This window comes from Pseudonaja textilis, chromosome 2 (assembly GCF_049901715.1).
Source record: "Pseudonaja textilis isolate UNSWEBS1 chromosome 2, rPseTex1.2, whole genome shotgun sequence".
In the NCBI taxonomy this organism is placed as follows: Eukaryota; Metazoa; Chordata; class Lepidosauria; order Squamata; family Elapidae; genus Pseudonaja; species Pseudonaja textilis.
The window spans coordinates 115,443,028-115,471,002 of NC_141991.1; the positions used below are offsets into that span (position 1 = coordinate 115,443,028).

At 45.1% G+C, this 27,975-nt stretch overlaps 1 protein-coding gene across 5 annotated transcripts; it reads left to right on the forward strand.

Moving 5' to 3' along the window:
* The first annotated feature begins 762 nt into the window (after positions 1-762).
* Positions 763-27,832, forward strand: CDC42EP4 (CDC42 effector protein 4). 5 transcript variants are annotated; one of them, XM_026701733.2, is made up of 2 exons: positions 763-885; positions 25,039-27,832. In XM_026701733.2, the coding sequence occupies exon 2, from the start codon at positions 25,147-25,149 to the stop codon at positions 26,167-26,169; it is 1,023 nt and encodes a 340-aa protein (XP_026557518.1). In that variant the 5' UTR covers positions 763-885; positions 25,039-25,146; the 3' UTR covers positions 26,170-27,832. The 5 variants fall into 5 exon arrangements, with proteins under 5 accessions (XP_026557518.1, XP_087781133.1, XP_087781132.1 ...); XM_087925007.1 differs by lacking the exon at positions 763-885 and adding an exon at positions 922-942; XM_087925006.1 differs by lacking the exon at positions 763-885 and adding an exon at positions 979-1,000.
* Positions 27,833-27,975: the final 143 nt, after the last annotated feature.

The following is a 27,975-nucleotide window of genomic DNA, read 5'->3' on the forward strand; positions in this document are numbered from 1 at the left end:
AATCCAATTTGGAGACAGAATTTGTGGATTTGGTAACATAAAAAGTAATCAACTTAAAACAAGGCTGTTATCACCATCACTAACCCCTGGCCACTGTTTAAGATGCTCTTGCCCACAGCAATTCCCTGGTCAAAAATAAGTTGCTTTAGAAAGCAATTATTTTTATTCCCATATATATTTTATTCCCATATATTAGCTTTTAATTTTCTATCTGATCACTATGCTGTTCTTTCTCAGGAGTATTCATAATTAGAATCAATTTAAATATTGCCTAACGCCTAAACTATTTGGCTGGAAAGACTTTTTTTCCCCAGATAGATTTCTAACGGGGCTCATATTAAAAGGAATATAGACTCCTTTTTACGTCCTTAGAGCGGTGTACAACAAATCCTTTTTTTTTTCCCTCTTCAAATCCGTGGCCCATTAAATTATGACGGCACAGACGCGGCACCGCTGCAAGGGGGCTTGGTGCAACAGGGACCCCAACACGCCCCCCCTCTATTTCCTTTCAGGGAAGATCCAGGAGGGAGCGGGGAAGCGGGAGGCGCTGCGGGAGACACCCCCCCCCACACACACACACACCCTGCCGACCTGCCTCCGACCGCCTTCGGGCTCTGAGACCCCGAGAAAAGCCGGAGCGCTAATTCCGCTTTTGAATGGAGGAGGCCTCGGCTGGGCTGTTGACGTCGTCTCCGCCCATTGGACCGCCGGTGCTATGACATCACCGTTGGAGAAAGCGGCCGGGGAGGGGAGGCCGGACCAATTTGATTTGTTTGAGCAGTTGAAAGCCGGAGGGCGGGCAGGGCATGGAGCTGCGCGAACCGAGAGGCCCTTCAGCTGTTGCGCCGGCGACCAGAGCAGCGCCGCCTCGGTCCTCCTCTGCAGGTACAGCGGCTGCCGAGAGACGCGGGACGGGATTGACTGGCGGGCGGCATAGCGCGAGTGAGCGAGCCCGGGCGATAAGGGGTGTGTATGTGTGAGATGGAGAAGCATGGCGAAGGCGAGTAGCGTCGCCCCGGCGGCTGGGAACGCTGGGGCTTTTCGTCCTTCATCTCTAGAAGCAAGGAGAAGGAGGGAAGGGAGAAGAGCGGGTCGTTCGAGGGCTGCCTCTGCGCCGGCTGCTCCCATGGCGGGAACCCGGCGCGGAAGGGAAGGGTCTGTTTCTTGCAAGATTTGCTCCGACCCTCCCATCCCCTTTGAACCTGGCCTCCCTCCCCGGAGGGAGCGGGAGGGCTAGACTGGGCTGAAGCAGAGGAGAAAGAGCGCGGGGAGAAGCCGCGTAGCCGAGAGGCTCGCCCGCCTTTCCACCAGATCTCTCCGGTCGGGAGACGGGGCTTGCAAATTGCAAAAGCCGTTCCTTCCAAGTCGGCAGCAGGCGGCCCGGGCTCTGGCAGCCGCTTCGCCCTCTTGTCGGGAGAGTCTTGTCAGCTTCCCCTTGATGGCCCTTCCCCTCCCCTCCCTGCACAGTGCCCAGGGAGGGAGTGAAAGGGGGAGAGAGGGAGTGGGGGAGGAACAGACGGGAAGGGCTGCCGGACCTTTGCGGCGCTTTGTTTTGGACTCGGGCACTGCTGGGAAAAGCGGCGGCTGTTCCTCTTGTACCGAGTTCGGATCGCTTTTGCGCGCGCACACACACACATACACACACACAAACTGTGGGAGCCCTCCAGGTAGCGTTGGACTCGTTTTGTTTCGGGAAACGGCAGCTGTTCTATTGTGTCGAAACTGGGGAGGGGACAGAAAAGAGACGACAGAAAAGCAATAAATCGTGTCTCTCGGAGATCCCGTGAGAATTGGATGGGGCGGCTCGATTGTGGGCCGCCGGGGGTGCGCCCGCGCGCGTGTGTCAGGGCTGAACGCCGAGAGCCCAAGTGCGAACCTCGGGGGAAGAGTTTACGCCCTTCAAATCGATCCCTGGATTTGCCCAGGTGGAAATACATTTGGAGAGAAGGGTCGTTCGTAAGCCCCACAAAACGATCTTTTCATGGCCAGAGGGGACCGGGGGGATCCCCGTGGGGTTGGGGGTAAAGCAAGACCCGCTTTGCTGACGGGCGGACGCAAAGGGGGGCTTCTATCTTGTGTGGATTCAAAGTGGCGGGGGGGGGGAGGGAGATCGTTTCTTCCGGATGATAGCCCGGTGCCTTTGGAAAAGGAGGTCAGGTTTAAAAAGGAGAAAATAGCCTTGAGGGGAATGAACTTAAGGGAAAGCTCTCGTCTGACTCTGACATTTCCTGAGCTTTTTTTCCCCCCTCCCTGTCTCCAGTAGAAACGAGAGGCGTGAAAGATTAATTGCAGCCAAAAGTTGGAAACGGGATAGCATTATCAGCCCCTTATAAAATCAACAAGCAGTCCATTGAATCAACTAACTCCTCTTTGAGCAGCGGTTGAGATGTCTCTCTTTCTCATTTGCGCGTTGTTTGTGCAACTTGCACGGCAACTCCTTCCCCACCCCCTTCGTTTATTTTTCTTTTTTAACAAGCTCGGATTGCAGCCCTCTGTGATTGTTTCAAGGTGCCTGGTGAACAAGGATTTCTGCCTCTCTGGTCCCACAGGATTGAAATTCTCTTCCACGGTATTGAAATGCAGCTTCACAAAGAGCTCTGAATTGGAATTCCGGACAAAAGGAGCTAGGCTGGGGTTTCACTTTTCTTCCCTCTGCCTTGCTTAAATTTCAAGTGGCTTTGCCAAGTTCTCTGTGAGTGGCTCTGTTGTGCAGCTTTTTTCCTATCCATTCCTGCAAGAAACAAGGATAAACTTGTCTTGTTAACCAGGGCTTAAAGTTTTTGAGGCTGGTTCCAAGAGGATCTTTCCTAGCTCTTAGAAACTAAGGCAGCATGCTTAGTTTGATACATGTGATCTATGCTGGAAAAGGGATGCTCTTTTCAGTGTGCTGGCAGGGTTTGGCAAATATTTAGGCCAGTAATATCTGGGTATAATGATTTATCTGGGCTTCTTCAGGCATGCACACACATGTACAACCTACACATGTACAGTTTTCTGTGGTCAGGGAGAATGTTAATGGATGGTTTAAATATTAAGTGGGTTGTTGTCTCACTTTTCCAATGAACTCCATATTCTTGTTCTCTAAATAGTTGGGAGTATGGGATGGGCAAAACTTTTTTAATGCTTAACAATTAAGAAATAATTAAATTAAACAATTAAAATAACATTACATTTTTCTCAAAGTTTTGCTGATATGTAACCTGGGTACATATATGCTTACCCAGAAGTAAAGTCCACAGAGGTCAGTAGCATTATCCCATGGAATGTGTGCTGCTTGCTGGGACTTTGGCTGAATTACTTCCTCAGTTCAATATCTGGAAACTTAGTTGTTTCTTGGAAGAAACAGACCAGTTGAACTTTTACAAAACTGCAACAAGCTTGCAGATTTTGAGAACTCTTCATGAAGGAAATTGCTTAGCATGGGAGGAAGAACCATCACTGATTTTGGAGCCACATCTGAAAAATACCATATTTACCCAAAAGGAACATGGTTCTAAATTTAGAATGTTTCCTTTATAAAAATGGAAGCTTGAAAAGAAAAATTCATTTGCCTTTGTTATGTAAATTATTTGGGAGAACAGAAGTAGTATTTCCTTTAGGTAAATATTATAAGGTTTGTTCCTCCTTGCCAACACCAATACTATTGTTTTTCTATTTAAGAAGTTAATATTTAGGACTTAATTACAAAAGTTACAGTAAGGAAGCAAGAGATCCTGATCTACAAATCCAGAACATCTGTGCTAATTCTGGCCACTTCGTTTGGAATTTGTAGCTCTAATAATTGTATGAAGTAGTTGGTAATAAAGTCTTCTTCACCAACAGAAGAAACTGGTCTTTCAACTTAAGTCATTTATACTTTTCTATTTTCTTTCCTCTAGCAATTTATGCTGGAAAGTGAACCAAGTGGGTAGAAGAAGTAAAGCCTTTAAAGCAATTTAGATAATGGGTTTAAATCTCAACATGTTTGTGTCTACACCTTCCAGTAGGTAATAAGAATTCAAACAAATTGTTTAAAAGAAACTTAGCTATCCCTCAGGGTGAAAAGCAATCTTGGAGACTGCCTGTGTGGCTTTTGTTTTAAGTGGTGGTTTTTGCATAGGTTACTGAAAATAGCTGTGCAAAAATTATCTAGGTGAATAAGGACTTTGAATTGATATTGATACCCAATTTCTCCCTGTGCAGAGAGTCCTGAGAAGCAATAGATTTGTTCACGCCCTCAAAAAAGCTATATTACGCAGAAACAATGATAGAACCAACACAACAGCAACATGTTAGCTTACAGATACTGATTTCATGCATCTGTGATTTGTAAAGCTGTTTGCTTAAACCATTATAATTATATGAATTCATACAATATGGTAAGTCATAGCCATAGTTAGGCACTATAGTGATTGGATTCGTGTAACACCATATGCCAAGATGAATCAACTTGCATATTATGTAGAATGATAGGTGGATCTCTTACACACACATAAACTTTTTGTGTTTCTTTCATATAAACACAATATCTTCTTGTTTCTAGGAAGAACACAATCCTTTTGTGTCGCGACTCTTTAGATTATTGTTAAAATATGTCCACAGTTGGATATAAGCATAACTGTGAATTGGAGATTTCTTACTGGCTGGTTTATACAGCATGCCATGTTAAACTGTGGTTTGTATGTCTTTAACTCCAGTGCCAACAATCCAGCCAACACTTTATGAACCATGATGAATGTTGTAATATCTTGGGTGAAGCCAGTGATGGTTTGTTAAACCATTATTAAGCAAGCTATGGCTCAGGGGCCTATGAACTTGCCCTCTATCTGGTACAAGACTTTCTAAAGTAAGAGTAAAGGAAGTGGGTATATTCCCATCTTTTTGAAAGCAGTGGAATCTTCCCTTCTCGCCCTATTTTCCCAGCCCTTCTATGTGTCTACTTGTGGTTCTTTTGATTTAAAAAAATGCTGTGTTTAATCAGGCCAACGCTTTGCTGTTATGCATGGTATGAAGATAAATCTAATCCTGAATGAAGCTAATTTGATTTGGAAACCCTCAGCTTTGACTCCTTTTGAACAATTCCACCAAAGCCAAGCTTGTCTTCATGGCTGACTTTTGTCTTAGGTTGGTTGGCCAAGCAGCCTTTTCTACAATGGAGCTACCCTAGGAAAACTTGGTGAAGAGGGCTAAATTAAATACTGATGTTGTTTTATGGCATGTGCATAATAAACAATGGGCAATTGCTCTCCAGGAGAGGCAGTAAATCCTAGGTCCCTCTTGATTGTTTTCAATTGAACTAGCTCTCCCAGTCCTGCTATAGTAATTTTTTGTGCTCTGGGAGGGTTGGTCACTTGAATGGCTCTGCTGACAGCAGCAGTTTGCTGAATAACACATTCTGTAGTTCATTACTGGGGTAATATCAGAATCATGTGAGTTGTTATTAAAAGTCAACAATCCCCCTAACTGCTTGCTCCATCCAAGCAAATGCTTCCATCCTATTGATTTGAGAAGCTTTGACTGAGGCTCCTTAGTTCCTGCCAAAACCTGCTCTGAGCCAGTTTGATGTCAATATGCAGAACCAAACTCTCTGCAGGGAAGTTCTCATGACTCTATGCCTGGGACCAGATCTTGCACTGGAATAGAAGGTGTATTATGAGCACTTTTTCAATTCTCAGTCAAACGAATAGCCCAGAGATTTTCCAGTGATCTCCCATCTGATCTCCTCCCTGAGTTTTCTTGAGATCACAAAAGGCCATCAAGGTGCTGCCACCCACTTTGTCCTGTTCTGGGGCAGATACAACCATGGTGGAACAAAGACGTGCAAACTGTTTTTGTATCTTTGCAAGAAATGCAACCCTGCATGGGCATATTTATAAGGAAGTTGAAATCAAAATTTATAACATTAAAAGCTTTCCTTTTCTGCACCACAATGTATAGAAGTTTTTGTTTAGATGGAAGAGATACACCAAATACATTAATTCTACCTACTATTCAAGTCTGGCATAGATAGCTAAAACTTAAGAGTTTGTGTCCTGATAAATTTACAGGATTAAGATCATTCATGGATTCTGTACTTGGATATTATAGTCTTAATTACAAGCACACTAATGTGAATTTATGTACTAGTTAGTGGGTTAAAGACAGTTCAGGTTTTATAATTAAATATAGTGATGGAGAAAGAAGTGCGTCTTTCAATTTTTTAAGGCTAAAATTTTGTTCTGGTTTGAATAAACACAAGATTGCTGCACTAGATGATTAGAAAAAATTATGTTATAGAAAGAAAACATCTGGGAGAGCATAGATGGAAAAACTGGCATTTTAGGATTACAGCTATAAGCCCCAGTTAACATGAACAGTGTTGGGTGAATTTTTAACTCCATACCATCTATAAGGCCTCTTTCCTAGATGGAAATTTACATCCTGAAGGTATTTTATTGTACTCTTGGTGTATAACAATCAGAATATTTTCAGCTGCCTGAATGGAGAAGCCAGTAATAAATGCAGCCATGTCTCGCTCGCATTGTGGTGAGGTTTAATTGAATTTTAACTCTATTTATCCTCAATGAAGGAAAATCACTTTTTCAGGAACCTTCAAATTGGAACTAGTCTTCCTCATGTCAATAGAGGTAGAACTTAATTAAAACTGTTTCAATATAATTAAAACATCTGTAACCGATGAATTGGATCATGGTTCCGCTGAACTGTGACAAGAGATGGCTAGTTTTGCTGCAGAGAAAGGGATAGTTTTAACTTTTACTGCTTGGCAGCTTTTCCCGCTTAGTTCTCCCACTAGTCTATCAGGGAACTCAAGTGTTTTGTTTGCAGAGCTTGTCTCTTTGAAATTCTAGCCTCTAGTAGTACTTGATATAGCTCTTGCTGCCATCTTCGTTTCCGCTCCTCATGAAGAGGGTATTTCACACCTATTCTGGTCCTCTGGTCTTTTCTGTCTTCTGAAAAGGATTCCTAGTTTAAATTTAGTGTTGGAAGATGGGTGTAACTAGTCCAGGTATTTTTCTCAACTAGTCCAGCAAGAATTCTAATCAAAGGGTAGGTTTCATAATCCAGCCTTAACCTACACATTAAAGAAATATTGGACTTTGAAAAGAGAAGAAAGTACAGTAGTAAAATCTCTAATAATAGAAAAAGATTCATTGGCTCACTTAGAACCAAGCTAGATATTAACAATCCTGCCACTAGCTAAAAGCTACTCCTACTTAAATTATGGGTACCAAAAAGAAAAGGGAGGCCTATTATAAGAATGTTCTGGAATTAGCAGCATATGTTAAAAGAGACAAGAGAAAAGACATCATTATCCCCTCTGTCTGCTGTTTTTAGAGGACTGTTTGAAGGGTTGTGACCAAATAAGGTTTAATCTATGTTCTGCTAACTGATCAAAGCTCAGCTCTAATAACCTTTTCATCCCACATAGTGCTGCCTTGTGATCCAACGTGTTCCTCCCAGGCCCTTCTGGGCCCAATTCCAGTGCTAGTCATGCATTTAGTTGCTGAATTACAGCAAACATGTAGCAAAGTTAATTTCTGATGGAAAAAGTTCGGCCTAAGAGGAGGTAAACCCATCCCTAAGGTTTTTTACTTAAACAGCAAAGATTAGATAGATATACTTTCTTGTGAATAGCATGAGACACATGTACCTAGTGTTGAAAATCTACTTTTATTGATAGATTTATTTATATTTTGTATAAATAACTCAAAGCAGTGAGCATACCTAATAGTACTTTCTCGTATTTTCCCTACAGCAAGCACCTTGTGAAATGAGTTGGGCTGAAAAGGAGTGACTTGTCCAAGATCAGCCATCTGGCTTTCATGCCTAAAACAGGACTAGAACTCACAGGCTTCTGCTTCCTAGGGAGAGCACTATGGGAGGGGATGAGATTAATAGTCCCATTGCTGTTTCCTTGCTTGCCTCTGTGTGTGTGTGTGTGTGTGTGTAACCCAGTCTGCATCATTTCCCAGAAGTCAAGATGAGAAGTTGCGTACAGGTTAACACCCCTCCTTACAGGTCAGTAGGAAACAGCTGTCAGGAAGATCCAGGCATGGTGGTGAGCCCTCAACTGAGACATAGAGTTTAGTGGCTTCCTGATGACATGATGCTCATTGTGGTGCAGGTGTAGTTGTGTGCTCCCCTCCTGGTATGACGAAACAGAAGAACTAATACTGGGTGTAGTCATCCTAACTAAGAATTCTCTTTATTCTGAGAAAGTTTAAAGGGAGGGAATATCCAGTACCTGGGCTTCTCTTAAGAAAAAAAATGTCCTTCATTTATATGAAGAAACATAAGAGGGCTGCTCTTCTCTTGCAGAATCTCTTTATTCTGTAGAGAATGTGGTTTTCTGCAAAGACACATCTTAGGGTGCTGAATATGAATTTGCTGGTCATGATTGGGAGTATAATGCTGCAGAGTTCATGAATGTGTGAATGTATAGCATAATGAAGGTGATGAGGTTTTATTCCAGTGCTAGTTCCACAGTTAATTTTAAATGAGACTGCTAAAAATAGAGCCATATTTTGTATGCAAGGTGAGTGTGCTTGTACCTCCCAGCCTCAGTTCCTCAACATGAGTCTATAATATAGGAATGTTTTGTGGCCAAATGTGACTGTTGCCAGGATTCCCTGATAGCTTGTTCATTGCCATGGCTCAGATGTTTATTTTGGCTACAAATGGGACCTTTGTTTGCAATGAGCAATTCAGCGTCTAAACATGCCTCCTCCAAAAATGGTTTGATAGTACACGAGAATAATTTAGTATATTAAGACTGAAGATGAATAAAGAAATTGCAGTTTTAGTGTAATTGAAAAAGTGAGAGGTTCCAATAGAATGTTGTGATACGATTACTGATGAAAGGGAGACAAAATTCATATTTGAGTGTCCACTGAACAATATAAGGATCGTCTTATGTTTTCTGTAAGGTAATTCCTCTGGAAGCAATTTTTGCTAATCCTTTTGGATTGTTTGGGCACATTTCATACTTGAGTCCCCTCTAGCCATTTGAACAAATCAAATCATACCTGTGTGCATGATCTAATTGATCTATTGAAATTATTTCAAATAGCTTGGCATTCAAGGAAGCTTCTTGCCATGTTTAGGATAGTACTAGTCAACACGTGACCCATTGGTTCATAGTTGCAGAGGTATTTCCTTGCCAGATTCCTCAGTGCCTTCCACAAAGGCAGAGTTTCTAATGTAGTTGAAAAATTCAGGGAGATAATTCAGAGATGTATCTGCCTTGAAAGTGGCATGTTGAACTGGACAGCACAGTCAAACTTCAGGAGTTTGATGAGAGCCCATTTGAAATATCTTAGTTAAAAAAAGTTTAGCCCTATGATGCCTCATTTTGCTCAGTTAAAAGTGCCTGCCATAACAGGTTACTTTAAGTAGTATACAGATGGCAAATGAAGGCAAATATGCGTGTTCCAGGATAGTATTACAGGATCCAGTTTGGGTAAGTCACTGGGACCAGAGCTTTCGGATTCATGCTGGAGCCCATCTTCAGGAAACTTTTGAGAGCTGGGAGAAGTTCCCTGAAGGTGAGCTCAACCATGAGTCAGAAAGTTCAAAAGACAACATCTCTGGTCCCAGTGACCGACCCAAGTTGGATCCTGCAGTATATAGATTTTCTAAGCTTTGTTTTCTGCCCAGCTCTCCTCCAAGTCACAACATGTTTATCATAGGATTCAAGTCATCATACCTTGAACAGGCATCGTGTATAATGAGGGAGGAGGAAATTTTAAAAATAGTCAAGGGAAACAGGGTTTTGAGGAGGGGGAAGTAATAGTGCTTGAGGTTTCTGCTAGCTATAAATAAATGCAAGTTGTAGAGAAACTGGACAGAAAGTTGCTTTATTTTTCATTATCCTATAACCCCAGGTCATGCATGAAGTTGGTGGGTAAGTGATTTAGGACAAACAAAAGGAAAGATGTCGTATGTTGCATCTTTATGTTGTGGGAATACTGTCAAAGATACAGTGAAGGTCACTAACTGTGAAAAAGGACTGAACAACTCCATGGCTGCCCGGGCCACGTTTGGATTGCATGGGGGGTGGGGGGGGGGAGAGCAGCTGCCTCCCAAAGCCAATGGCCAGAGGAAATCAGTTGGAGAGTGGGTTCCCATGATCACATCCTTGTGAGCTTCCCAGGGGCATCTGGTTGCCACTGTGGGAAACAGGATATTGAGCTCAAAGGGCCTCTGGTAACTGTGGCAGTGTACTTCACTTCCCAAGTTAATTTTTATGCAGTAGCATAAAAGCTCCATATTTTAAGCTGTTTTCACTCATACGTGGACAATATTTTTTTTCAATCCAAGCTTCTGTAAAATAAAATGGCGTATTTCAAATGATCTGCAGCGATCTTCATGTTGCAGATCAGCTCTATAGGTAGTCCTCGACTTACAATGGTTCATTTAACAACTGTTCAAAGTTACAAAAGTTACTGATGACCATTGTAGCAATCCCCACAATCATGTGATCAAAATTCAGATATTTGCAGTATCCCAGGGTCATCTGTTCACTTTTTGCGACCTTCTGACAAGCAAAGTCAATGGGGAGGCTGGATCCACTAACAACCATGATACTAACTTAATGACTGCAGTGATTCAATTAGCAACTGTGGCAAGAAAGGGGCAAAATTCACTTAGCAAGTGTCTCACTTAGCAACATAAATGTTGGGGTCAACGTAATTGTGGCCATAAGTTGAGGATGTTACCTTGTATTAGGATCAGAGGTGGTATTCAGCAGGTTCTGACCAGTTCTGGAGAACCGGTAGCTGAAATCTTGAGTAGTTCAGAGAATTGGCAAATACCATCTCTGACTGGAGGTATCCTTCCCCTGCCATGCCCACCAAGCCACGCCCACAGAACCGGTAGTAAGAAAATTTGAATCCCACCACTGATTAGGATATGACCTTGAAGCGAGGGACAGGTTCTCCATTCCTGTCCTAATGGTGACTCTTCATTATGTACTGTAAAAACTGATACCTAAGGAATCACGATTCCAGCATTGCCTTTCTTAAGGCTGTCAGACCATAGCACTTATACACTCTATCGTACTCCTTTCCTCCGTCAAGCCATGTGTGCTGGGTAAATATTCAAATGCAATCAAAGCTTATTTTCCCTTTTTGAGGGAAAGAGAGATTACAGGGCTAGCTAGCATAATTTTTGCTTTGAGTAACTAATTTGATCCTCTCTATGTGGTTGATCCAGTTTGAGCCATATCTTCATGGCAGTTCAAATGTTTCAAAAACAGGTAGGGATTGGAAAGGCTTGCCCTAAAAACCAATAGGGGGAAAAAAGGAAGCCCTGAGTGCCAAAGAAGAAAATCAGTTCTCAGGCATTTTGGAAATGGATCTTTCAGGGGCGCTTTAAAAAACGAACATAAAGAGATGGAAAGGTTTTGTAAACTCTTGTTAAATAAGATAAAACGTCATTTGCTTTCTTTTGTGTGCCTTTGAGTGTCTTGTCTTTTGGGTAGGTCCCTGCAGTTTCCCTGGCAGGATTTCAGAGATGGCTTAAAAATTGCTTGCTTCCTAAGGCTGAGAGAGGGTGACTGGCCTGAGGATACTGAACTGGCTTTGTGCTTAAGGTGAGACTAGAACTCACGATCTCCCAGCTTGTAGCCTGGTGCCTCAAACACTATACCAAACAGGCTCTCCTACTTTCCATTATAATAACTTAAAACTATTGTGATCATTCTATCAGTCATCAAAAGCATTATGCAAGTATTATGCATGTTTGTATCCTGCTTGTTTCCCCCACCATCATATTCTACAAGTCACCTGGGTTCCAAAAAGTTATTATACATAAATTGCCTTACTATTAAGAAGAGCAGAATGTTTTAAACCATTTACTAATCAGTTACAGCTACCTAAAAAATAGTATCATCACTTGTTCAGGGGAGCACCAAAGCTGGTAAAACACACTATTATGACATCTTAAATATGAATTGGAAAGGATTTTTGGTCTCGATTATACCAATAAAAAAATCTACGTATTGATTTAGTGATAAAACCCTGATTGGAAAGACATGGGCTCATCGCCTTGAGACAATACAGTATTCTTAATTTAGATAACAACCCTGAGCATTCTCCCTTTTCTCTTTGTAGTCTAGCTTTCTTCAACCTGCCCTTTCCAGGTGTTCTGTACTACAACTCCCAGACTCGTCAGTGCCCATCTGAGGATTTGGAGATCCGTAGTCCAAGACATTTGGCAAGGGCTGGGTTGGGGAAGGCTAATACAGTATACACTTTGGCAACTTGTGGACTGATGCATATGTGATTTAGATTTATGTCGCTGGGGGATTCTGTTTTGAAGAATCACCTGAGGTTGAATCGGGAAATGCGCCTCAGCAGAAGGCCTAGACAGTCTGTCCTTTCTATTGCTATCTTTCTCCTGCGCCAGCTCACTCTTAAAGGGCAGATAATATTGGTGGATATGAATGCGCTGGATCCATCCCAACCTGATATGTATGCATATTCTTTGCCTTTATTGACTTTTAATGGGGAAGAGCGAAGCTACTGCAGACTATTAAAAGGCTCCATTTGGCTTCTTCTGAGTTCATGTCTAAGAAAGCAATCAATTCTGAGAAATGTCTTTCAACCTTGCATATAAGAGACTGCACCCACTATTTTCTGCATTGGAGAATCTCGATTACATCATGTTTTTAGCTGGCCAGCAGAAAGATCTGCAGTGAAAACCAAATGGCAGTAATAACAATGGCTTGCCAGCTTTTATGATGAGAGTGGTTGGCTGGCGTTGTCTCTCATTAATGAGAATCAGGATGGATAATAGAAAGAAGCAAATACAGATAGCCCTCGTCTTGCGACCACAATTGGGACCAGAATTTCCATCTGTGAGCAATGCGGTCATAAAACCCAACATATGACCACATTGCTTAGTGTCGGCACTCCCCATTGATGCAGAAATTGTGGGTGGTTAAGGAAAGACGCACCCAAAACTAGGCCATTCTGGCTTGGTCCTTCCCAGCTCAGGTAAGGTAAAGAAGTGCCTCTGCTTCGGCTTACCCTATCCACCTCTCTCTCCCATCTCTGCCCTTTTGGCTGTCCTGCACCCTGATTTGCGGGGCAGCAAGTAGCCTCAGAACTACGTAGCTCTGGGCTACTTGTCACACTGCTAGAGCTGCAAGATGCCACAACTGCTCTGGAAACAGCCCCATCTGCATGGCCCCATCTGTCCCAGAAAACCTCAACCAGCCCATCCCGATCCCGGCCATAGTACCCCCACCCCCCTGCACTCTGAGGCTCCTGTGCTCTGCCACCCCAACTGACCTCTGTCTTCTTGCTGCTACTGTTGACAAGGCCCCTTTGCAAGACAGCTGCTGGTGTACGAGGCCATCTGCCCTGTTCCTATTGGGAAACCTTGGGAAGAAAGCCTCATGCGGCCAGCAGCTGCCTCCCAGAAGGGTCAGGCCAGGCCAGGCATGCTTGGCCAACAGCAGGAGCAAGAAGACGGCAGAGATCAGCTGGGGGAGGGCAGGGGATACGAATGCAGATGGTGAAGGGGGCATTGATAGGTGGGTGGGGAGTTGAAGTGTTCCTGCGGTTGTAAGTACAGGTAGGCTGTCAGCACAAATTTTGATTATGTGACTGGGGGAGACACTGCAACGGCCATAGCTTTGGGGACTGGTCATAAGTCGCTTCAGCACCACTGTATGAACAGTCACTGAAAGAATGGTCGTAAGTCGAGGACTATACTGATGACAGTCAATCTTTTTTCCAAAATAGGACCGGAGCTGCTGGGGAAGAAGAAAAGGTGGTTGTGTTCTTTTTCCATGGAGCTGCTACGAGCGTCCAGATTGGGAGGTGCTTCAGTCTCGGCTCCTACAGGCTGAGCTTGAAATTGAGGAACGCCTCTTGCCATCACGTGGTCCTCCGGCGTCCCAGTTTTTAGCTCAGCCTCTCGTGGCAGTCAGGCTGTTCGCTCCCTTAGCTCCTTGGCTGATCGTTTTTTCTACTCATTCTACTCATTTTATTGGACCCTCTCTTCAACCAGCGCAGGAAAATTGAGGTTTGGACTCTCAAGGGAGTACCCTGATACAAGGGGGAGAATTTTATCGCGTATTTCAGGGGCAGAGGCTAGCCTTCTGAACGCCCCCCCACCCTCCCCACCCCCACCCCTCCTTCGCTGGTCGCTCCTTCGGCTCCGGTGAAAACGCATCGTTTCTTGCCTGCCTTGACTTTCTCTTCTCACTGTTTCCCCCCACGAACGCCTTTAGCTCAGGGGAAACCGCTCCCCTGCCTCTTCCTTCATTAGGAGAGTTCCGCCGCTGGGTTTAGCTCAAATTGTTTGCGGCGCCATTTTGGGGCTCCGCATGGCGTCCGCCATTTTGAATGTGGCCTCAGCATGGCGTCCGCCATTTTGAATGTGGCCTCACCACATGGTGTCCGCCATTTTGAATGTGGCTTCAGCCAGCGACGCCATCTTGAATGTGGCCTCACCACATGACGTCCGCCATTTTGAATGTGGCTTTAGACAGCGACGCCATTTTGAATGTGGCCTCACCGCATGGCGTCGGCCATTTTGAATGTGGCTTCAGACAGCGACACCATTTTGAATGTGGCTTTCTGGCCTACCTTTCTTGTCTGAGGCACTCTGTTACAGGCTGCAGGTAATTGAGACTCTAGGCAGCCCCGGGACTACCTAGACTACCGCTGCTTTTCCCAGGCCTCTCACAAGGCTTACAGAGCTTCAAGGGTCCGCTGGCTTCGCAGCCTACCCAGCAGGCGAGGTAGCAGCATAGTAATCCCACACCCAGTCCGTCCGGAGAGGGTAGCTGCTTGGCGTTCACCTTTTTTGGCTGATTGGTTTCAGGGGCCAGGCCCTCAACCTCGATAGCAGTTCACCCAAAATTTTTTTGATCAAAGGGGGCGTGAAACAGTTGCTAGGATTCCTGGCCTTCCGTAGGCCACATCCAGACGTGCCAACCGTCTAATACTAACCCAAAATTCCTTTTTTTGCTCCTTCAGATGGCAGATGACAAAACACCTCGTGGCCCTTCCTTGAAGGCCAAATCAAAGACTCATCACCTGCGTAAACAGACCCAGGAAGCCTCTAAAACCTCCCAGAGAGATGCCCTCAGGCGACACAGGGCACTTGAGAAGGAGATCGACAGGCGGTCCAGAGAGTTAGGCTCCGTGCCTCTGGCTCCTTCCGCCCCTACTCCCTCAACTTCCACCCAACCCCCTCCCCTCCTCCCGGCACCCTCCTCTCACTCTCAGCCTAGACAGGCCCCTGAGGCCACATTTACTCCCACCGCTGCAGGTCTACGCCCAGAGGAGCCTCACCCACCTCCCGTGCTGGAAATCCCGGAGAATCTCAGGCAGTGGATGGAGTTGGCCATCCGACAAAGCATAACGCAAGAGCTCCAGCATATAGCCGCCCGGCTCCACATTGCCCGCGACCTCTGAAGCGCAGGCACCTTCCGTCGCTCATTCTCTGGATCCGAGGCCTCGCACGGGCAGGTAGCATCCCACGGGAATTTCCCCCTGTCTTTGGAGGAGGAGGTAGAAACTCAGGAGCTCGGGATCCTACCCAATTTGGGGAAGGCGAGGACCTAGACTTGGGGTCCATTTCTGGCAGTGAGCCCTTCTCGGGAGCAGACCCACTGGAGGGGGACATGTCGGAGGACGAGGGCCTCACTCCGGACCAACCCGCCTTCGTGGCTTGTTCAAGCCGCACCTGTTTAGGTCCATTCTATTTAAGGCCAAGAATACCTCCGGCCTGACCTCCCCCACTCCCTTCCCAACCAGCGGCTTCGGGGGAACCCCTCGACTCCATCTTTTCCCAGCCCAGGGTGGAGACCGATGTGGTCCCCGTCCCACCTATCTTCTCGGACATGGTCTCCAGGCAGCTAGCCTCCTCAGGACCTCCCCTCCCTCTGCCCAGGATAAACGCTTCTTTAATCTTGACCCGCAGTTCACTCTTTTGCTAGATCCCCCTGTGGGCCAGCCCATTGTAGGACTAGCTTCCGGTCTACTCCCTAGCGATGCTCTCTCGAGGCCCTCAAGCCGAGGACAAACGAGCCGAGCTGGCCCTACGCCGCGCTCATCATTCCGATGCCTGGGCAGTCAGGGCATCCACTGCTGCTTCTTTCTTCATTAGGTCCTCGATTAAATGGCTCCAACAACTCAAACAACATGTCCCTGCGGCCAACCTCAGAGCCCAACAGGACATCGCCAAACTTATGGCGCGGCTGAATTCTCGGCGGATGCCACCTTTCAAGCCGCTCAAGTTCTCCACCAAGGCCATTTCCTCCCAAGTCACTGCCCGCCGCTTGCTCTGGCTCCGCCACTGGCAAGCGGATGTCAAAAACAAGGCCAAGCTGGCCTCAGCCCCCATTTCTGGGGGAAACTTTTGGACCGGCCCTCGATCCCTTTCTGGCCGAGACTGGAACAAACGCCACGTACCTCCCCTCTCTCTTTTCGGAGGCCCACCCCAGAGGCCCCTCCCCTCCCCTCGTCGAGGCTCCTTTCGTCCCCTCCAGATTCTCCCAACCTCCCTACAGAACCCCCTCCTCGCAGGTCCGGTCAGACTCGTCCTGACAGGTCCAGACGAGGTTCCTTCAAGAGGCCTTTCCGGGATCCGAACCGACCTTTCCGTCGATCTCGCTAGGGCAAACCTTCCCATAGGCGGCCGCCTCAAGCATTTTGCTCACCAATGGGAGGCCATCACTACTGACGCATGGGTCAGAGATACGGTTCGCTCTCGGACTGGCACTCGAGTTCCACTCCTCCCCCGAATTCTTTATGTCTTCCCCCTTCCAGGAACCCTGCAAACGGGCCCTCATGGAGGCCGCCATTCACCACCTCCTAGATATAAGGGCCATCCAGCCCGTTCCCTCCTCTGAACGGGGCGAGGCTTCTACTCCCACCTGTTTGTAGTGCCCAAGAGCTCGGGGGGTTGGAGGCGATCCTAGACCTTAAAAAGACTAAATCGCTACATTGCCCCCGCAAATTTAAGATGCACACTTTGCAGTCGATACTTATGGGAACCCGTCGAGGGACTGGCTATCCTCAATTGACCTTTCCGAGGCATACTTGCACATTGCTATTCGTCCCTCCCACCACAGGTTTCTACGTTTTGCCTATAATAGACAACATTTCCAGTACGTCGCGCTTCCCTTTGGTCTGTCCTCCGCTCCCAGGGTGTTCACGAAGGTTTTGGCGGCCTTGCCGCCCACCTGCGTTCCTTCCCGTCCGACTTCACTGTTATCTGGACGATATCCTCATCCTCTCATCCTCTAGAGCTCTCGCCTTAAGAGATACCAAACTCACCCTTAATACCCTGCAAAACCATGGGTTCATTATCAACTGGAGGAAAGTCACCTTTCCCCTCTACCCAACTTACTCACCTGGGGCAGTGATTGACTCCAACCGGGAACTAGTTTTCTCTGTCCCCAGACAGGTGGCTTAGCATCCAACAGTCAATTAAGGAGGTCAGGAGGGCAAGAACAGTTTCTCTCTTAGAACTGTCTAAGTTGCTGGGGAAGCTTATTTCATGCATATCTATCATTCCCTGGGCCCGTTTCCATTCCAGGTCTCTACAATGGTTCCTGCTGCCGTATCAACGTTCGGAAGGAGCAACTCCCGACTTGGTCAGAGTTCCTCCGAGAGTTCTTACGTCCCTCCTTTGGTGGACCAGGCCGCCATAAACAAAGGTCATTACTTCAAAGAGCCCGACAGGCTATCCGTCACCACGGACGCGAGCCTACTCGGTTGGGGAGCTCACGTCCTCTCCATATCGTCACAGGGCAAATGGTCACCAACAGAGCAATTCTGCTCCATAAACTGGCTGGAGCTTCACGCTGTCCTCCTGGCGCTTCGCAGCTTCCTACCCCAGGCACGCGGTCGTCATATCCTGGTCCTCACGGACAACATCACCGCAAAGGCCCACATCAACAGGCAGGGGGCACTCAGTCAGCAAGCCTCATGAGAGAAGCCGAGCGCCTTTGCAGGTGGGCGGAATCAAACCTGGCCTCCATCAGGGCAGATCACATATCCGGGGTCCTAAACATTCAAGCGGACTGGCTCAGCAGAGCCACCCTAGACCAAGCGGAATGGCGCCTCCACCCTTCTCTGTTCAGGGAAGCAGCCTCCATCTTCGGGCCCCCTTGGTGGATCTCTTCGCTTCCCCTCTGAACGCTCAACTTCCGAGGTTCATTTCAAGGTACCCCTCTCCCGGGCAGAGAACCACAATGCCCTCCGCTGCCCTTGGCCCCCAGGGCTCCTTTTATGCCTTTCCCCCTATCCATCATCCCCAGGGTGATCCACAAGTTGATCCTGGAGCAGGCAGAGATCCTCCTAGTAGCTCCTTTGGCCCAGACGCCCTTGGTTTGCGGACCTCCGCAGCCTCTCGGTGGCCCCTCCCTGGAGGATCCCCCAGACAGGATCTCCTGTCTCAGGGCCCCTACTTCATCCCAAACCCCAATGGCTCCAGTTAGCCGTTTGGAGGTTGAGCGGAGCCGTCTAAGGGCTCAGGGAATTTCTAACCAGGCTATACACACCATCCTGGCAGCCAGACGATCCTCGACCAACCGCATATACAATGCCACATGGGCTGCTTTTCGTTCTTGGGCCCTCAGACGTCGAATTAATCCTCTTTCTCCTTCCATACCCCAAATCCTTGACTTCCTCCAGGTGGGTCTCGACAAGGGTCTTTCTACCAATACCCTAAGACGCCAGGTTGCTGCCCTCGCAACCGTTGTCCCCTCAGACACTGGGGTTCCATCTCCCACCACCCCCTTGTCAAGACCTTTCTTAGGGGAGCTGCCAACCTCCGCCCCAACCATACACCGTTTTCCGACCTGGGACCTCAACAAGGTTCTGGTCGCCCTCACCAAGTCCCCTTTGAACCCATAAGGGAGATTCCCTTACAGCTCCTCACCTTCAAGACCGTCTTTCTCGTGGCCATCACATCCGCCCGTCGGATCTCGGAGTTGGCGGCCCTCTCTATTAGACAGGATCTTTGTACTTTTCACTCTGACAGAGTCATCCTCCGTCCCGACCCCACCTTCCTCCCTAAAGTGAACTCGGCATTTCACAGAAATCAGGAGCTCATACTTCCTGATTTCTGCCCCAATCCTTCTCACGAGAAAGAGAGGCAGTGGCACTTCCTTGATGTAAGACGCGCCTTGAGGATGTATATCACACGCACCCAGCCCTTTCGCAAGTCAGAGGCCTTATTTGTGTCTTTCCATCCTGCTTCTCTCGGTCGCAAGGTGACGCCTCAACTGTGGGCCGCTGGATTAGGGCCGCTATCGCCAAATCCTACCAGGCTCAGTCACTTTCCGCTCCAGTGGGCATCACCGCCCACTCCACCAGAAGTGCGGCTACTTCTGCCGCATGGGCCACGCAAGCCTCGATACTTGACATCTGTAGGGCTGCCACCTGGACATCCCCTCTCCTTCATCAAGCACTATAAGATTGATATATTTGCATCCGCTGAGGCTTCCTTTGGCAGGCGTGTCCTTCAGCGTGTTATCGAAGTTCCAGAGGAGGTTCCACCCCAGACGGAACCCACCGGAGGACTAGCCAAGCTTTGGTATGTCCCAATCTGGACGCTCGTAGCAGCTCCATGGAAAAGGGGCGTTGGTTCTTACCTGATACGCTTCTTTTCATGGGGCTGCGGAGAGCGCCCAGCCCACCCATTAAGCCGTCTGGTGGGGAACCTCATCGTTCAGCCAAGCACATTAACGTTCTTTAGTTAGCATGAGTACAGGGCCTGCCTTCTCGTCTTCGCAAAACTGGGACGCCGGAGGACCACGTGATGGCAAGAGGCGTTCCTCAATTTCAAGCTCAGCCTGTAGGAGCCGAGACTGAAGCACCTCCCAATCTGGACGCTCTCCGCAGCCCCATGAAAAGAAGCGTATCAGGTAAGAACCAACGCCCCTTCTGATTCTTCCTGCCTAGTGACTGCCTGGTCCAAATTTCATACGGAGTAGCAGGGTTCCAAGCTGTATTTTTGGGCAAAGTCAGAATGTCTATTACAGAAAGCCAGGGAACGTATGCAAAAGCACCACTGACCAGATAAACCAAAGCTAGTTAACTTGCACCAACCCTGCTTCTTTAAGAAGGCCACGTAATAGATATACGGACTAGGATTACAATTCCTCGGAGGCCACAATTCCTTATAACTTCACAGCATAGCTTCTGCTCCGATGAGTAAGATGGCATAGAACATAACAATAGGGGACTAAAATTGTAAAAATCTCATTGGTTTTCAATATATTTTTCCTTGCAGCATCCCAGCATGCCTGGTGTTTTCACTGCTATGTTAACCAGAACAAAAATGCCATTGTTGAAGCATGAATAGTGGAAATTGTTCAGCTAGGTCAAGCAAAGGAGCATTCCCCTCCCCCCTCCACCCCATGGTTCATCTAATGCTGCCCAACGATGTGTGATCAAGCATGGTCGATAGATCAGAGGCTAATCAAACTACTTTAGAAACATGATGGGAACAAGAACAAGTTGAAAACTCTCTCCTAAATATTAGAAGGCATTTTTCATAGCAAGATTGGGGATACGACTAAAACAAAAAAAATTGGTTCCTTAGCTTAGTAAATTCCGTGACCGGGAACTTGAATCCTTTTCAGTGTATGGTCTTAATGAAGAGTACTATGACCTCAGCTATATATATACTGACGTGAGGACATTGTCAGGGATTTGCGTCAGTAAAGTTAAATTCTGGAACCTCCAAACACTAAGCAAACAACACACACTAGGATGTTCCACGTCTAAATGTTGCTTGCTTTGCATGATTTATTCTGACTGGCACAAAAGGACAGTTTTTTCTCAAGCCCTGTTCCCCAATGACTGGGGAAACCTGTCCCATTGCCAGGCCTAATTTCTGAGGCTGTTTGCCAAGTATTAGATTTTTATTGAATAAGCCCAGCCTTCCTTCAATAACAGGTAGAAGCTTAGATTTTAAGTGAAGCAACAGCACGAAACATCTATCCTGCCGGTAGATGTCTTGTGAACAGTTATATACAGTCCCATTTGCCCTGGGGAAAGTACACATCGTGTATGACAGCTCATGCTGCAGAGGGTGTCCATCCTAGTCTGCAACTTCTTCACAGGACTTGCTTTTCTCAGCTGAGAAGAAAACCTTTAAAACTGAACTCCAACCTTTGTAAATTTACTTTCATGCCTATTCTGTCTTGAATTTCTCTGGTTACAGCAGGTGGCAATTCCTAGACAGACTTGGTTGATCTTGGAAAAATTACGGGTAAATACCATTGGTTAGATCTAGCTAATATTTGGAAGGAAGGCTGGACAGGTAAATTAAAAAAAAAAAACTGAACGAACGCAGTGATGGAACTGACTACATGTCTTACTATTGTTAAGATGACTACATGCCGTAAGATGTTGAGTTCTACTCAAGACACTTTACTTTTAAACTTCCTCCTTTAATTTTCTTCAGTTCGTGTCCGATTCTCTACAGTTTTCTCAGCTACAGTCTTCAGGCTGCCTCTTTCCTAAGTCCAAGAAATAGTAACTGGCCCAAAGTCACCCAGCTGGCTTTATATCCAAAGCAGGACTAGAACTCATGGTCTCCTAGTTTCTAGCCTATTGCCTTCATCCCTGCACCAAACTAGCTCTTACCCTAAGGCAATACAAATTTTAAATGGTTTTGTGATTTTTAATGGAAATGAAAACATGTTTTGAGTTCCACTTTTCCCCACTGGCATACCTTTTACTTAGTCTCAGATCATAAAAGCAATGCATTCGGATTCTAAAGCTGGCAAATTACAGGGACCACTACAATGTGACTGAACAAATGGTTTTCATTGATCAATCTTTTTGCTCTCAAGCTTTGTTAAGGAGACAGAAACCTCTGAACAGTTCAGAGTAATTAACAGGTTCCAAAGTGCCATTGCATGCTCTTCAGTGCTGCTCCTAAAATAGTAAGGTGGGGCATGCTCAGGTAGTACACACACATGGCCAGCTTGACAAAATGACAACCACAGGCAGGCACAATTTCACTTGGGAGGGAATGGAAGTATATCTGCCTCAGATGTGGGATGTTTACCTATTGTGTGTGTTACTTTCAGAGTAGCATACCTGATCAAAACAAGGTTTAATCAGGATTTACTTCTAACCAAGAGATTAGAAGTGAGTAACATGAGCGATCTTACTTGTATCCTGACACAATTTGGCTAACCTGTCTCAGGCATTCTTTCAGGATTGAAAAAAAAGTGATTTGGATTGGCACAGATAGAAACTTTTATCTCACTTAAGTCTTAAGTACACCAAAGTGGGTTTTATTTATTTAAAAGATTACTGTACAGGTATCTTTACGTATCAGCTGCAATTGGGACTGGCAATTCTGTCGCTAGACAATGTGATCGTAAAGTAAAACGCCACATGACTGATAAGACAACCCAGCTTACAATGCCAGCTCCACTTGTGGTTGTTAAGCCTGATGTCATGTGACCTTGCTACTTCCTGCCAGCTTCTTCATTGACTTTGCTTGTCAGAAGCTGGCTGTGAAAGTTGCAAACGGCGATCGTGTGACTATAGGCTGCTATGAGGGCTGCAGGTTTGAGGACTGGCCATAAATTTTTAGTTCCATTGTATTTTCAAATGGTTGTTGAACATATAGTAAACAAGAAGTATCTGGATAGCCGTTCATTCTTAAAGCACAGCTCTGGGTGGCTAGCAACAACAGTAAAACTACAAAACAATTTAAAAATGATTTTTTTAATTTTTTATTTAAAAAGGTACCTAATCCATCCTCCTGGGATGCGCCCAACAAGCCATCCACAGGCTCCCATTTCACTCTCTCCCATGCTGGAGGAAGAGCCAGGTCTTTAAGACCTAACAAGACCAAGTATGTAGAGATGCTACCAAGATCCTGGCTAGGGCCGCTACAGAAAAGGCATCTTCATAGGTCCCACCAGATGGCAATATTTAATCTGGGAAGAAGGGCCTGTGGAACGTAGTTCTGAACTAACTGGTAACATTGCTATTAATAAGCACAATGGACGATAATCTTTGGTTAATTTTATTGCTGGATATTGGTTTCAGACACTGATTATGTGACTTATTATGGAGTATGCTTTCCATAATTACTTGTTGTACTTCATTTTCCCTGCCTTCTGAAATGAAGAAGCTAGAAGAATGGCATAACAGTGTTCATGAATCCACTTAGTTTATGGATTGACCTTTTTTTAAATTTGCGCACTTATCTTTAAGTCATGGTTCTCTTGTCAAATTAATTTAATATCCAAATGCTAAGCTGCGTCGGATCATTATCTGTTTAATTTTTGAAAAATATAGGATTGTTTTTTGTCAGTGGGACTGCCCATGATTGATACCCTTCATGAACTGCTTCAGCGGAACTGGAGATAACTTGGTACAAGTGGAGTGAAGGTTTGATCCACTACTAATAGTTTACTACTAACTGATGGAATTGGACTGAGGGCTAGGATAATTTCTCCGCCAACTATGTATGCTTTTTCTTTGATGCAAGTCTATATTTGCTGCCAGCAACATTTATGTTCTGGACATTGTTGTTCTAGTGGAAAACCGATCTTTTTAAAGACAAACTGACTGACTGATTGAATGGGAAGAGTACATCTTTTAAAAAAAAATTACAAAATTTTAAATATTGAAGCAGTTTAAAGAAGTTAGTATATAGAACAAATCAAAGCTTTCCATGCAGTCTTAAGCCATCCTAAGAAAATTTACATAACAAAAGGCTATGAACAGCACTAGGCATGGTATGTGGCAGAAATATTACTCACCATAAATGATGACATTGGCATTATCCAATGCTACCTAACCGATACCATCTTTTGGTACCATCTTTTGTAAGGTCAGGCCTATTAAAATATCTGTAAACCGGTTTATCCACAAAGCAAAGCAGAAGCAAGATCTCTAAGAAAAATAGCAATACTTGGAACGTAACTATTTATGGCTAAAGTTGATCTCCGTAACAGCCAAATATTTTTTGAATAGAATTGCCTTTTGGACACACAAATTGAGAAAATACTAATTTGTTGCGAGACAAACTTACACTTTCAGGGGAAATTAGGTACCAAAAATGGAGAGAGTTTCACAAATGAATGAGCCGAGGTGTGCTTTAAAGAAGAATAGGAAAGCATGTCTTAAATATTCTTCAGTTCTCTTGTGACCATACACCTCAGCTCTCCTTTCATCAACCTGGTGGGCACTTAAATATGTATTTGGTTTCAGATTGCTATGCAGCAAGCAAATCCTATTTCCAAGTAAATAAGAATTCCTGCAAGGGAGATTCCTGCAAGGGAGATTCCTGCAAGGGAGATTCCTGCAAGGGAGGGTGGCGAGTTAGTGTTTAAATGCCCATGTTGAACCATGATTACATACAGAATCTTCATTGCCACTGACCTCTAAAGCTATGATCCTGTAGTCTTGTTCTCATTGTAAAGCGTAATCAACTAGGCCCACTTTTTTTAGGGAGAAATTTCTGAAAACAATTTCTGTATGTCTTGTACAGGTAGTCCTTGATTACAACCATTCATTACTGACTGAAGTTTGAAGTTACCGCAGCATTAAAAATATATATATATAATTTACAACCTGTTTTTTCACACTTATGACCATTGTAACATCCCCATGTTCACATGATCAAAATTCGGAGATTTTGCAACTGGCATGTATTTATGATGGTTGCAGTGTTCTGGGGTCATGTGGTCCCCTTTTGAAACCTCCTGACAAGCAAACTCTATGGGGCCTGATTCACCTAATTCACTTAACTGTATTACTAACTTAACAACTGCAGTGGTTCATTTAACAACTATGGCAAGAAAAATTGTAATTAAAAAAAACCCTCAAATTTTGGCACTATTGTGGTTGTAGGTTAAGGACGACCTGCCTACAGGAAAGAGAGCAGTGGCCTTGCAAGAATGTTCAGCTATCAATCTTCCAAAATAGTCTTCCCAATGATAAAAGCGAAAAGTTAAGAGAAGCAAGAAATTGCTTCTCCTATAGTTACAAAAATGAAGTTGGCATTTCCCTTTTTCAGCTGCATTGTAACATTTCTCTCTTTTTAAAGTTTTAGGCTTGGACTAATAGAAGGCCAAAAGAAGTTTGAGGACTTCCTGAGGGACTACAGAAATATTATTTGATCTACGTGTAATCCAATTTCACACTTCTCACAAAAATGCCTATATTGAAGCAGCTGGTGACAAACTCTGCAAATCCTAAACGCCGGTCTCGGGCTGATCTGACAACTGAGATGATCAGCGCTCCTCTTGGCGATTTCCGTCACACCATGCATGTGGGCCGGGCTGGGGATGCCTTTGGAGATACCTCTTTCCTCACTAGCAAGAGTGGGGAGGGAGAAGAGGAAGCTACAGAGGAGACCGCCTCCTTCCCTAAGCCTGGCCTGCTCTCACGGAGGTTCCGCAGCAGCAAGCGGTCTCATTCTGTGACACGTGACCGGCGGGACATGCTGGGCTCTCTGAGGGATTCAGCGATTTTTGTGAAGAATGCAGTATCCCTACCCCAACTCACGGAGAAGGAAGCAGACAAGAGTGGCAGGAAGCAGCTACCCAAGAGCCTCTCCTCCAGCCCTGTGAAGAAAGCCCCCGAGGAGAACATCCTCGAAGAGAAACACACAAATGGCATTGCTGAATTCCTCGACTCCAAGCCCCACAGTCCTGACTTGGAAGAGCGTGATTTTGGGAATGTGACTGATTTGCCTTTAGTCATCCCCAAGGACAGCTATGGCATGAAGCACGCCGAGTCCATCCTTTCTTTCCATATTGATCTGGGGCCTTCCATGTTAGGGGACGTCTTGAGCATTATGGATAAGGATTTGTGGGAACAAGAGGACTCTGGTTATCAGGGAGCAGAGGATCCCCAAAGAGAAGTTGGCTCCACAGAGACGTCAGCAGCCCGGTGGTATAGCCACGAAAGCAAACTTGTCCTGGATTCTGTGATTCAAAACGACGGCCACCGAGTAGTCACTTACAGCCCTGGATCGGCTCGCAGCGTCACCAGTCATACAACAATAGACAGCAGTTCGGTCTCCAGCTGCGTGTCCATGGGGGAAGAACAGCGAAGCTTAGCTTCTAAAGGACCCAGCCACAGCCTTCCAAGCAGTGGGAGGCACAACCTTGTGAAACAGCCAGAGAAAGAGTTCTCTTTCATGGATGAGGAAGATGATGAGATAAGAGTATAAAAAAGCTGTATACTCCCTTTGAATTGAAGGAGAAAATGCAATTGAATCTGGAATAAACAGCACGATACGAAGAGAGGGAAAAAAAGTGTTAAATGTCTTCACCAGCCTTCTTAGGCTGTAGATTTCATCATAATTATTTTCTTAAACCCAGGCTGCTGGAAAGTTTTTTTCCTTCTTCCCCATTTGGGGTTATTGCAAGGGTCAAGTTGGAAATTACGTATAAATGGTGTTGTATATTTAAAATAATTTATTCCTATGTTCATAGGGATACCTAAAGTAGGTTGCTTGAAGATATTTGGGAAGAAATGTTTCCAGGCACAAATCTGACATATTCAAACTTTTTTTTTTGAAAAGGGTAGCTCTTGGTTAACTTACCTATTTGCCTGTTTAAAGCAATACAGAGCTGAATATTAGGACAAAGCTCAAAAGCACTAGTTTTTCTATTAATACATAGATATATATTTTGTTTTCCTTTACCTTTATACTAGTGCTTGTAAGATTTTTTTTTCTTTTGTATATCCAAGAATTCCTTTCTGGACCTTACAGTAGTATGCAGGTTGTTACATGTTTGCAGAAAGGGGAAAAAAAGGAGTTTGAAATAACCAGATCTTTCAAATCTGCATATTTGGATGCTAATAATTTTCTCCTTGTGGGCAGACCTCTGGAAGTATTTATCACCTTTGGAAATCTCATATTTCTTTTTTTTTTAAATCATATGGCAGAACACTTTGGAAAAGAGATTGAGAAGAACTACACCTCTTATGTCTACCGTCTACAGCAGGACCCTTTCTTAGTTCTTGAGGGAACCAGAGATGGAAAGAATAAAAATGATAACCTAGCTTGAAACGGACTTCCCCATTTCTAAAATTTGTCACCATTTAGAGTGACTATATGGCTCTTTCTTAGGAAAGCACTCTCGGAGATGCATAAAGCTGCTGAGATGAGAATATCCAACAAGGTTGGTCAGCCTGGCTACCCATTACTTATTTACTTTCCTCTTCAGGAATTTCTTTTGGGTAAGCAGATGGGATGTCCTAATGACCATCTGTTTCATTAGATCAAACCATGGGATACGGGGACAGGAGAGAGAGACAGAGTTGGGTGAATGCTACTTACTTGCATGTCTTCAGATGTAAATGTAAGTCCCCCAAGTAACTTAACCAGATAGGGCTTCATTCTTTCTTAGTTTTTATTTTCTTTAGAATGTATCAGCAGAACTGACCGAAGCACAAAAAGCTTAGCATTCGTCATTCCAGGAACAATGGAGAAGGGCAATGCTGAGTTCCCTTCCCTTTGAAACTGTTTTTAGTTCACTACCTTCTCCAGGCATCTTTAGGAGGTGCTCCTAACATTCCTGTCTCAAAGATGGATTTTATTTAGGGCTGGTGGGTGGGGGTATTTTTCTTCATTGGCCTTTACATTTTTGCTGGGCGTTAAACACTAAATTGCTTTCTTATTTTTTTTAGATTTATATATATATATAAATATATATGTGCTATGTATTAGATTGGCCCAGTCCTTTCGGAGAAGTATTCCTTGGTTGTGACTTTCTTGTGTATGTACATGGTATTTGTTCCATGCATCTGATGGAGGATTTTTTTTAAAAAAAAAGACAAATGTTTGTTTTCAAATGCAAGGAAATTAAACTATAGTGAGGAAAACAGTCATTTTAAATGTGAATTTTTTGTGTGTGCTTGGGAATTGAAAGGAGACAGTAACCAGATGATTCAACATTCTCATATAAAGTTGGCTAGTTAAAAACACCTGAATGGCAGAAGATTTAAAGTGCAGCGGTACATTTTTCTG